Raw genomic sequence first — 12,586 nt, 5'->3', positions numbered from 1 at the left:
TTAAGGCAAAGTTAAAACAAGAGGCCCCCTTTGAACACAATGTTTGCAAAGTGGCTGCTGGAACCAATTTCCACTATAATCTGTAGAACTGGCAACACTGGATGTGAGAGGAGTACGTAACTGATGTGTTTGTGCCGTAGAGATTTGCAAGTCAGGCCAGTCTTTCACTCTTCTGGTTATTTTCTTGTTTATTCCTTTTTTTGTGAGAGGATTTTATGGAGATTAATGTGGCTCTCTGGACGTGCTCGCTCAGGATGGGGAGCTGAATCGAAGTCCAGAATCGATCCGCTGGTTTTCCTTAGTGAGGCAATTATTTTTTTACCAATTTCACTTGTATGAACACAGTCATCATAAAAATGTGAATTTGTTTTAATTGGATCCTGAATTGTTTTGAACCGATTGTGTCTGCAAAGCGAGATGACTTTGTTGTGAAGTGGCGCTGTGTAAATAAAGCTGAACTGAATGATAAATAAAGTTCATCTACCCGATTATAAGACTGAATCTTAGCATCAGCCTCTCTTTTTGTCAGCAGGGACATAAACCGCAGGTTTGATACTGTGTTATACTGGATGTTTACTGATATTACAAATTCTCCACGATGCTGTTTTGATCCAGTTTGATTCTGGAGCCAGCGATCAATACGTGGCAACATTGTGTGGTGATTTAACATTCTGAGCAAATCACAAACAGCAGCTAAGATGTCAAAATATAATCATATTTCTGAATTCAATCAGACAGTGAAATAAAAAAAACAAGTTGCTGTACAAAAACAGGCTTTAGCGCGTTTATTGAGCTTAATATGTTTACTCGATGTAAAAAAAAAAAAAAAAAAAAAGTGTAAAATGAACAAAAATATCTAGTACCAGTCAAATTTTGAAAAGACTTTTCCATGAAACTTTTGATAACATTAGTTTACATTAAAGTGGGAAAAGTTTACATTTGCAGCTATAAACCAAATATTTATTTAACCTATAATTAATAGGGGTGGGAAATTGAATCGAAAAATCAAATATCGGAATTTTTTGCATCACAATTTTAAAATCAATCTTGTTAAAAAACTGATTCTTCTGTGAGAAAAATCTTTTAAAATTTTTGTCATTTTTATGGTTTTGGCTTTTTACTTGTCTTGGGCATTATAGCAGCAGAATGATGATCTGGCTGCTGTTTTCCTAATTTAAATCAAGAAAAATGACAAGAAAAAAAGTTTTGTACATTTTTTTTGTTTTTAGTCTACAAAATTCAGCAATGTTGAGAAATCATGAGAATCGTGATTTAAATCAAATCGGCACCCAAAAAAAATCGGAATTGAATCGGGACAAAAACATATCGTCACAGCCGTAATAATTAACAAAGTAGTAAAATCTGACTACTTGCTTTTTGATATCAACATTTTCCTTATCAAATTGCACAAAAAAAATTGTTTCAGATCAAAGAAATGCAAAGAATTCCACACAATCTTTCTTCAGCGTGTCTTACAAATGATAACTGTATAGATGAGTGAGGGATTATATCTGGAATTCAGATGGTCGCTACTGGTCATCTGTTTCATGCAGCTTCATGCATTTCAGTGCACTGCTACCACCAGTTGACAGTTGCACGGTGACTTGATCCCTGCATGATAAAATGCGTAGATCAAACATTTTCTTTGCATGATTAAAGCAGCTGCAACCCATCAATACCACTCGGACTGTTAAAATATCTTTCGCACCTTTAGTTGGGGAAAAAAAACCCATCCTCTTCAACCCACCACTGTTTCGCCTAAATAATCCACAAGTCAGACAGAGGAGGCTCGGTCACTGTGTCACATGATGGAACTGTTTTGTCTTACCCTTACGTCTCACATGTGGAATTTTACAGATTCTTCCGCAATAGTGTCTGAATAAACAACTGAACTATGAAAAACAATTTCAACGTCTCCTGGTGTGCTATGGATGGATATATTGAAGTAGTCTTAAATTACTGAAGCAGAGCCACGATACTGTGGTTTTTGGAACTCCTATGGCCTCTTTGTCAACTTATGTGTCCCCCAGCTGAGAATCATGACCCATCTGCACACCGTTTGGCAGTCAGGCCACCCATTACTTCGTATTACTCCTGGAATCCCGCTCATTTGGAGTCACAGTCGTTTAGTTTATGTTACTCATTTACTCATAGCTCATATTTTTGCCAGATCTCTTCATCGTTTTCCTTTGCAGAAAAAGAAAAAGACATTCTAATTTGAAGATCAAGAAGGAGGAAGGTTTGGTAGTATTTGTCCCAGAGGCAGAACAAATCTGTTGTACAGCAGCCCCATCTTCTGTGTTCTGTGTTTTGTGATGTGGTTGCCATGGCAACTGAGCAGTTCTTTGAAACTTTTCTGTTCCACCACCTCTAGAGGGCATCGTACTTTGACAGAGAAACTGTGTGGCTCCTGGCACTCTAACAGTCATGTGTCCACACACAGTCTAGCATGTTTGATCTGATCAGTTCTTCTGTCTTGTCCATATTACTGTGACCATCAATCAAGCGGGTGTCAGGTATGAGGAATACTCCAGGCAAATGTAAAACAGGATTTGGTTAATTCCATTGTTTAGTCTATTCAGAATATGTTTAAAAAGATTTCTCCCAATGAGATTTTAGTCTAAAATGTGGAGCAAAATGTACAATCCTTAAACTGCAGTTTAATAATGCTCATCACAGTGACTGATAACAGTTTCAGAGTACAGACAGTAAAGGTATAGTAGGGGTTGAACAATAACACTTTGGCAACAGTGACAATACTGCAAAAGAAGACATATTTATTTCTAATTAATTTAGTTTGGTTTTTGTGAATGACCCTCACTTAGGTAAAATTCAGAGTGAATACAGCGTGTAATGATTTTTAAATTTTTTAAAAATATTTGTTGTATATCAACACCGCTATAATGCATCGTCTCACCAATGTAGGCGATAATAAGTCTGTCTAAAGAGCTTTTTTTTTTTAAATTTTTTTTTAAATTTTATTACATGTTGGTGAGCCCCTCCCCCATCCGGGAGGGGCTCAAAGTAGAGCCGCTGCTCCTCCGCATCGAGAGGAACCAGTTGAGGTGGCTCGGGCATCTGGTTAGGATGCCTCCTGGACCTCCCTGGTGAGGTGTTCCAGGCACGTCCCTCTGGGAGGAGACCCCGGGGAAGATCCAGGACACGCTGGAGGGATTATATCTCTCGGCTGGCCTGGGAACGCCTCGGGATCCCCCCCGCAGAGTTGGCAAATGTGGCTGGGGAGAGGGAAGTCTGGGCTTCCCTGCTTAGGCTGCTGCCCCCGCGACCCGACCCCGGATAAGCGGCACGAAGATGAGACAAGACGAGATGTTGGTGATTCAGATCCTTAAAAATGTTAGCTTGTAAGACATGTTTGACAAATTAGGCCATTGTGTTTAGTTCCAGGTTGCACACACATAAACATTGAAATTGGAGTACGTTCACAGCAATCACAACTCGATTTTCTCAAAACGCGCTCAGCTCCTCGCCCCTTGCTTGACTTACTTCTTGATATCCAGTATTTCTTATCAGCAAAAAGACACACATACAACACACAAACAGGTCTGAGTGTCTTTTAATGGTAAATATATTGTTTTAGTTATTCAGAATGGGAAATTACCTGTTCAGTGCTGTGTCCATCAGAGTTCCCTCACATCATGCACCAAAACGCATTTGACCACAAACCTCCACGCCCTCCCGACACAACAACACACCAAGCTGAGATTAACGCTTTCCCTGTCACCTGGAAAACTGCAGCAACAGACAACACAAACACACGACCAAAGCAGACCAGCAACACCACCAGAAGCCATCAATCAAAAAAGCTTCCCCACACACCAGGAACGCTCACCGCCAGGCCCCAATAAACAGACACGGGTTTGCACTGCCCACCAACACAGACCAGTCTTTCACCACCCACCTGGTAGGCTTTGATAAATCAAACCATCCATCCATCCATCCATCCATCCATCCATCCATCCATCCATCCATCCATCCATCCATCCATTCATACACCCACACACACATCCGTACATACATGGATCCATTCATCAATCCAAATATTCATTCATCCATCCATACACACACAAACACATCTATACATCCATTCACTCGCCCATACATACAAACACACATCCATCCATCAATATATACATCCATCCATCCATCCATCCATACACACATCCATTCATTCTACCACACTTAAATATATTCATCCACACATCCATATATCCATTCATCCATCCATCCATCCATACATAGATAATTGCATATTCCAATGCAGGTGTACAAGGCATCCAGATCCTATCCTAGCTGCTACTTGGCATAATGTAGAGTACACACAGACACAAACATGTCATAGATTACATTTCTGAAACAAAAGAACTCATTCCCTGTACAGAGGTGTGCAGCACACAGCAAAATGTTCTACGTTATCTTTGTGGCTAAAGATGTGGAGAATGTGCCTAACTTCTGGAGACTAAAGAAATTGTTCACCAAGATCCACCCAACACTCATCTGTTTTAAGGGTTTGTGTTAGTACATTTTAACAGAAAAAGATATTTTCTTCGAGCTGTATCTCACACACAGGATGGAGAAACACTCAGCCATTAGAAATTGCTTTCCTGCTGGCAGCACATAAAATCTGAAACGTAGCAATCCAAACGTGGAGCCACATTTTGTGAGGGCGAAGCGCCAAAATGTAGGTTCATTTATTTAAATGGAATTTGGATTTGGAATACTTTCTGCAAAACTTCATAAACGTGCCGCAGAGAGGATGTTAGGAGAAGACACGACTAGAATATGTGGTCATTGTTTACCTCAGAAAGTTCGTTTTGCTTGGTAAAGTCTGAGTTTCCATAGTAATGACTTCTCTGTTGAGGTCATAAAGAAAGTTTCTCCTTTTCCTAGTCTGTATCTGCTGCCTTTTGCCACTCTGAAACGACATTTACATGTAACAGATGCGTTTTTATTGCTGTGCATTTGCTCCTAAATGGGATGTGAATAAGTTCATGTGTGACTGATGGTTTTGGAGCAGCCGTAGTGATAGCCTCACCTGTCAGTCGGCAACGGCGCCGGGCGGAAGCTGCTGTGACAGCAGGTGTCCTCCATTCAGCACAGTGGGTGTCACAGCTGTCAGTCTCCAGACAGAGACCTGTCCACTCTGTCCGGCCTGGTTAGGCGGACGGGTCGGGGAAACAAACAAACATCAGCACCTTGAATAGCTCCACCGCATTTGCATGAACACACAAACACACACAGATGTGAATAACAGGACGTCATGGCTGGTTAGGGCTAATGACGATTGAATAGCGGGCTGGAAGGATTTGGAAAGCGTTGGATATGAACTGGGTTCACCCCTTCGCTCCATCTCCCCCATCCCAGTTTGACTGTTTCCGAGAATCTATCCAGCTGCCAGTTTCTGTGTTATGTTGCGTCATTTTTTTTGTTTTTGTTGTGCGTTTAATGAAGTCGCTTAAGTTTGATCACCTTGTTTTGTGCTATGAATGAGTTTTTTGAATGCTTTTTATATAACTGCACCTCGCTTGCAGCTATGATCCACAGTGTGATTAATGTAAGTATCCTTGTGTGCGTTTTGTTCCTCTTTGTGTGCGTGCTGCAGGTGGCCGAGATGCACGGCGAGCTGATAGAGTTTAATGAGCGCCTGTACCGCTCCCTCATGGCCAAAGACCACCTGATTGTCCAGATGAGACAGGAACTGATTGACCTCAGAGGACCGGTGAGTGACTGGACACACTTCTGTCGCTCATCTTGAAGTCTATGCAGGTTTTCCCCCCTCTTTCCTCTTCCTGCTCCTCCTCTGCCACTCTGCTCCCGGTTATTTTGATTCATTTGCATTTCCACTTACCCCTGGTTGTTTTTCCTGCTGCTCTTTCCCCGTGCTGCCGTTTCTGTTTGCCTCTGCCTGAGATTTATTATTTGATTTTATGGATGAAAGTTTTTGTAGCGTAACGTTACACACCGCAGGCAGGAAGAATTTTCTCTCGCTCTGCTGGTCACAGCTCTTAGACGAGCACTTCATATTTGCTTTAGACTTTATGTCTTAATGCAGATCAGTGTAGATTTAATCACTTTCAATTTCTCCCAGTTATGTTGTGTAAATATTTACAAAATGTTATTAGGAATATAATTATGATTATTATTATTGTTTATTTGTGATTGTATATAATGCAGCCTATAAGAAGTATTTATTTGGTTGTCTCCAGTAAAACTCTGTTAGATCACCAGACGTCTTGAGTGCCATCGCTTACATTGTCAACAATTTATCAATAACGGTAGTGTGTAACTCTGTGGGGTAAATTGTGATGGATAGCTTAACCTTTAAGTGGTCCATACAAGTGTTTCATGCATTTATATCCACTCAGAGGGTTTGCAATTCAGCCACAAAATGTAGAGTTTCTTCAGAGACTCTACTCGGTAAATCCATCCGACGTGATCCATGATAATACAATTATTTATCACATATTTCTAATAAAGAATAGTGCTATCACTACTATGTTGCTAATAAGCCTTTATTTCGACATGGAAATTATGATGAAGCCACTTCCGGTCAAAGCAACAGCAACCTCCGGCAGTTAAAAGTGAAGCCGATGCAGAAGTGCCAAAAATTGCAGTTCCCGCCTCATCCACTAGAGGCTCCAAAACAGAGCTAATCCCCATAGACTCCCATGGTAAAAAGACCAACTTCACAGCAGAAATAAACATGTTTCCAGCCTGGTATAAAACCCATTTTAGCTTTAATAGGTTTACTTTCATGGCAACTGTGGGGGAGTGAATTTTTTTTAGAACCATTTGTAACCAATTTTGCCTTGAAATTTGACATAAAACAAAAATTTTAACCTATTAACCGAGTGCTGTAGTCTACTTACCTCTGTTAGCTGGTTAGCTTGTTTTGGCTCTGGGTTAGCTCGGTTAGCTCTTAGCTACAGACAGGTCAAAGTTTGATAGATGTCAATCATCCACCTCGGCGCTCACAGCCTCCTTCTCAGTTCTTTGCCAATTTTTGTATTTTCTGGAAGAGATGACATGCGTGGTGCTGGCAAGATAGCAATGGCCAGAACCAGCCAATCAGCTTCAATGCAGCTCCTCAGACACCTATGGGTGATGCCATGGACACTCTGTTCATTTTTTTTATATACAGCCTATGTGTCAAACTTTTCGACCAGTGAGGCAACTTATAAAGACAATAATGTTTAATCAGGAGCAGCCAAACATCAACAAGTGGTGGAAAGTTCTATGTTTGCCTAAAAAGGACAAAAATAATATTCTAGTCTGTCTGGAATAAATCCAAGAAGACACTTCTAATGTATGGTGGTGCCAAAAATGAGTAAAGCTGAAGTTTTGTGAGGATAGAAGGTAAATAGTAGCAAAAATAACTTTTGTAAGTAGCAAAAAGAAAAAAGAGGATTTATGTAAATAGTTTCTGTTGTGTGTTTGTTTCCATGCCACAATTTTATCTCCTGAAAGTAAAAATGGGAAAATGATATGCAGATGAGGAAAAGCTTGATGGCAAACCCAAAATACAATATTTTGGAGTTACAGCTTCCCACTTCTGAGATACAGTGAATGCAGCACAAGGGCATGTTTAGTAAAACAGCAGCATGTGCCTGAAAATGTCGCACAGAGCCCAGCGTGACCTAATAGTGTGATGAAGTTATTTTCATGTCTTCATAATGTAAATAAGGAATGAGGATTTTAATGACTTCTTTCATGTCTTCCCTCCAAATATCAAATCAAATTAAATCTTTTTTTTTTTTTGTATTGCACCTTATATACCTATTTTATGTATATAAGGTGCAATACAAAAAATATGATTTGATTTGATATTTGGAGGGAAGACATTAAAGAAGTCATTAAAATCCTTCATTCCTTATTTACATTATGAAGACATGAAAATAACTTCATCACACTATTAGGTCATGCAAAAAGCAAAATGCTTTATTTATATTAAAACAACAAGTAAAACAATTAGACACATTCATACACATACTGAACACACCCCCAATCCCATGTTGCATAGCAAAACTCTAGGTAATCTTCCGTCTCTTTAGCCAATAATAATAATAATAATAAAAGAATAAAAATCTGGCAGACTGTGAGGAAACAATATCCTGCAGATCCTTTCACTCTAGGGACCAGCTCACCCATAACCATAGAGAGCTTCTCCACTGGAACCACGACTCAGGGTTGGCCCAGATCTGTACCACAGCCAAATGGCTGCAATGCAATTTAGGGCCAACCGTCCCCATGGCAATGACCCGGCAAAATGAGTTGGCCTAGCCCCCAGTGTGAAGGATCCCCTGAGGAAAACACTGGAATAATAAAGCTTAAAACATCAAACAAGACGAAGACCTACATAAGCAGCCAAGGAGAAAAAAAAAAACTAAATAAGTGAAATAAATGTAAACATAAGAATAGAATATTTAAATAATAAAGTAATAAAAATAAGATAAAAAAAAAACAAGCGAATAACAACTGAACAGCAATAAGAACAACAACAAAATCTTTACATAGACTAAAAACTGGATAAGATCACCTAAAGCTAAACTAAAAAGGTAGGTCTTGAGTGTCTTTTTAAAAACATCAATAGTCTCTGCAGCCCTGAGGTTCTCCGGCAGGCTGTTCCAGATCACCTTTTTCCTTTAAGGCAATCAGAAAATGCTGTTTACATGTTTGATAAATGCACAGTTTAGTTCAGACATGTAAAAACACGAAATGCCAGTCCAGACTATTTACTTCTTTTTAATTTAAGAATATTAAAAAAAAAAACAAAACAAAACAAAAAAACTACTTTTTCCAGTATTTTAAAAGTTGTTCTCAAGAATTAAAAAAGCCAACATCTGGTCATGCTCAGGAGAGCTTGAAGGAGTCTGGACATACACACACACACACACACACACACACACACACACACACACACACACACACACACACTCTCTGTCCACAGTGAGAGGAGACAGCTGTAGTGAAGGCAGCCTCAGGCAGAAGATAGGACCTCTTATCCCTCAGCCTCAGCCCTGCTCTGCTGGACCACTCACTCTCTCCATGTATGAATGTGTGTATGTGTGTGTGTGTGTGTGTGTGTGTGTGTGTGTGTGTGTGTGTGTGTGTGTGTGTGTGTACGAATGGCCATCCCTAGTTCCCGTTTGTTTCACACTTCCATCTCTTTAGGGCTTTTGCAAATGTCCAAGCTTGGGTCATTTCTCTGCCTCCAAACCTCACCATTTTTCCTGTTTCCAGCTCACCCTTCCATTACTTTGTGCGTGCGTGCGTGCGTGTGTGTGTGTGTGTGTTTATCTGTGAGTCCTGGAACGTTTGATCGAAGCCTGGAGCTGTTGATCCCAACTGCAGAGGCTTTTCCCCCCACAACGTTCTTTAGTTGGGCTAAAGTTCACATGCTGCCTATAGGTGGAAGACAGAGCAAATCCATTTTATCCATCCTTTCACCTATCATTGTCATTCACTGTGTTTTTATTTGCTTCAGAAATGTTCTCTAACTTATGATGAGCTGAGGGGTGTGTGTGCGTGCTGTGAAACTGACGAACTATGGCAGGTAGATTAGCTGTATAATATACAATTATAAACAAAAAAACCTCATCGGCCACATTGTTAACACCACCCGTTGCATATTGTGGCGATGCTGCTAAACCAAACCTGTCTCAGCATGTCTTAGAACAGTATGCAGTGTTGAGGCACTTGGTGTTGGGGATGCAGCTGGAGTCTTTCTTAACCAGTTTCCCATCAAAGTGCTGGGAGAGACTACTGCTGTCAGGGAGCAGCATCATCATGGGAAGGTGTGATTGAGTCTGCAACAGTGTTTGGAGGAGTTATATTACCTGTTCACCTTAGAGAAACATTCACATCTACTTTCATCCGCCTCTAAATTTCCTGCAAGTTGAGCTTTCTTAAGAGTTACTGGCAAATTTGACTTTTAGTGTTTTTTTTATCTAAGATTTTTGCGTGCATGTTTATCCTGTTATGTTTAATAAAGCATTTTTTGCCTATCAATGTCCCTCTCACTCATTTTCCAGGTTCCAGGGGACCTAAGCCAGACGTCAGATGATCCTAGTCTGTCAGATTTTGAGACGTGAGAATATTTTCCCTACTTTTTTCTCTTTTTAAATGACAAGGCTATCGAGTATAGTGCTGACACACTGTGGATGTAGCTGGTGCCCGTGATAATGATGATGACAGCTATAATGACGTGTCAGTGAGGATGTTTGTTGTTTGTGTCTCTCAGGGCTCATCGTGCTCTCATCAATGTGTGGATCCCCTCTGTGTTCCTGCAGGGCAGAGCCGCGAATGCCTACCACGTCTATCAGGTATACGCTCAGAGGACACAGCTCACACATAACTGTGACTGTTTATCAGGGAAAAAGAACCCCAGAGCAATTATTTCATCAGGACAAATTGATTTGGGCCAAACTCTGACTAGAGGACGATGCCATTATGGGTGTATAGTGCGATCATGTTAAAGAGCAGTAAAGACAGAAGGAGAAGTTAAAAGATCATTAATGCAAAGACTGAGAGAATAAATGAGAAAGCTCTGAAAGAGTTATACATTAGCATCAGAAGCTCATCATCAGTGTTCATTAGCATTGTTGTGCTTAGAGCTTTTTATCCCCTTATCTCTGCTCAAGTGGTCAAGCAGAACACTTTAATTTGCCACTGCTTGTCTGCTAGTTTGCCAGTCTGTCCAGCACACCGCTATGTTAGAATTGTATATAAGAAAGAAAGAAAGATGTAAAAACTTAACTAAGATTATTTATGAAACTTTTTACAGAATGCTAATTTTGATAAGTCCAGACAGAAATCAATTGAAATATTAAGAATGTTCATTTAATCAGTAATGAAATATTTGCTGTAAGAGCAAGTTGTTTATCCTGCAGTTTTATTACTGATTTAATCATATCTTGTGATATTTGTTGAAAATGGCAATTGGTGGGGGCTGTTTACATGGAAATATCTATGGAAGAATTTCTGTTTTATGAGTTGCTTCAGTCTATAAATTGCTGCGTAAGCACTAATCTGACAACAAAAACCAAGCTATGCTTTGGTGCTCTGATTATCATACAAGTCAATCATTTAAATTGACTGTGGAAATCTCTGCATGTGGGAAAAAAACCCAAACATTCCCCTTTACTGTCAGCCCTAACAACACCAGCTTTAGTCATGCGTTGTCTACTGTATGCTAGTTGTGTGATGCTAATGTTATGAAATAAACAAAAAAAGATTAACACGCTAAACAGTATTGTTTCTACATTTTGGTTATACATGTGCAATAAAGTAGCAGTTTAAGCTAAATGCTAATTTGAGCATTTACTTTACTGCACCAAATGCAAACTTTAGCTTTTAACTTAAATGTGAATGCTAATTTTAGAATTCGGCTCATAGAGCTAAATGCTAACTTTAACATTCTTCTTAAGGATGGAGAAGACTAAAATACATTTTTTTGTTCAGTTTAAAGATGGCAGCAAATTTTAGCATTTAAATTCAAGAGGGAGAAAATGAAAATTAATTTTAGCATTTAGCTTGAAGATTCATGAAAAATTTTAAATGAATCTTAAAATGATATTGCACCATTAGCATTTAAAAAAGTAACTTTCTAGCTGTGGTCTCTGAGCAAAACACTTCAAAAAATTAAAAAAAAAAATATCTAAAGCAGTGTTCTTTTTTGTGATTTCCTAAAAATGTTGTATTACTAAGTTAAGCAAGTGTTACAAATTTAAATTGTTATAACAATGATGGAGTTTCTCGTAGGAATGTAGGCTTAAATAGCAGAATAGTCTGAAACAGTGAACCTGGTTTATGTCAAAGTTGCTGTACACGTTTTTGATATATTTCTTTTTCAGCCAATCTGCTTTCAAGGCAGAAACCTAGTTTTTGCATTCAAGATATTCCTTTTTTCTTTGAGTTTGGAAAAATAAAGCCCCATGGCTCATGTGTTTAGCATACATCCTCATTTGTAAAATGAGACTCAACTCTCTCCCAAATTATTTACAAGCTGGGTAAACGCTGATTAAAAGGCACACAGTGAGGAAAAGGTTGGTATGTGACAGATTTCTTCTAAACAAACCAGTGGATTCCTTTGTATAACAGCAGTGCTTGATGCAGTTCATCCTCACACAGACCTTTAATAATCCAATAAATATGTTATCATTCTGTTCTTGTGCAAATCACTTTGACAACTTTGCACCCCGCTGTGATCTTTGGCTTCTCAGTTAGGACATTTGGAACCACTCTGTTTAAACAAATGCTAACATAATAGAAACAAGAAAAGATTATGTGTTTCACAGTTCCAGCAGAGCTGTGCACCTCTTTTCATGGACTAGTGCCTCTGCAGAATGTTTCTGCCCCCAAATCATGCTCCAACTTCCCATTACTGTCTGTGACACCTCATTTTGAAATGAAGTCTTATCAGAGCTGAGGCCCTGCACAGCAATGATAATAGCATGACTCCTCTTAAATAAAATAATGGTTCCTGAACTCCTTTACCAGGTACTTATCTGAGTGTGGTGTGCAGGAACTGGACTCGAGAGCGGCTTAACAAACCAAACTGCTGCTTCTG

The 12,586-nt window shown here is 39.4% G+C and overlaps 1 protein-coding gene across 1 annotated transcript in view; it reads left to right on the top strand.

Moving 5' to 3' along the window:
* The window catches only part of snx29 (sorting nexin 29), a 172,821-nt gene that overhangs the window by 108,809 nt on the left and 51,426 nt on the right, over positions 1-12,586 (top strand). Inside the window, exons 16-18 of the mRNA XM_079260506.1 lie at positions 5,621-5,737; positions 10,050-10,105; positions 10,259-10,340. Coding sequence (XP_079116632.1) covers positions 5,621-5,737; positions 10,050-10,105; positions 10,259-10,340 — 255 coding nt within the window. The remainder of the gene's footprint in view (positions 1-5,620; positions 5,738-10,049; positions 10,106-10,258; positions 10,341-12,586) is intronic.

The sequence above is a fragment of the Telmatherina bonti genome, assembly GCF_933228915.1.
Source record: "Telmatherina bonti genome assembly, chromosome: 21".
NCBI lineage: Eukaryota > Metazoa > Chordata > Actinopteri > Atheriniformes > Telmatherinidae > Telmatherina > Telmatherina bonti.
The sequence above is the reverse complement of the archived record's forward strand: the minus strand, read 5'-3'. Positions and strand labels throughout refer to the sequence as shown.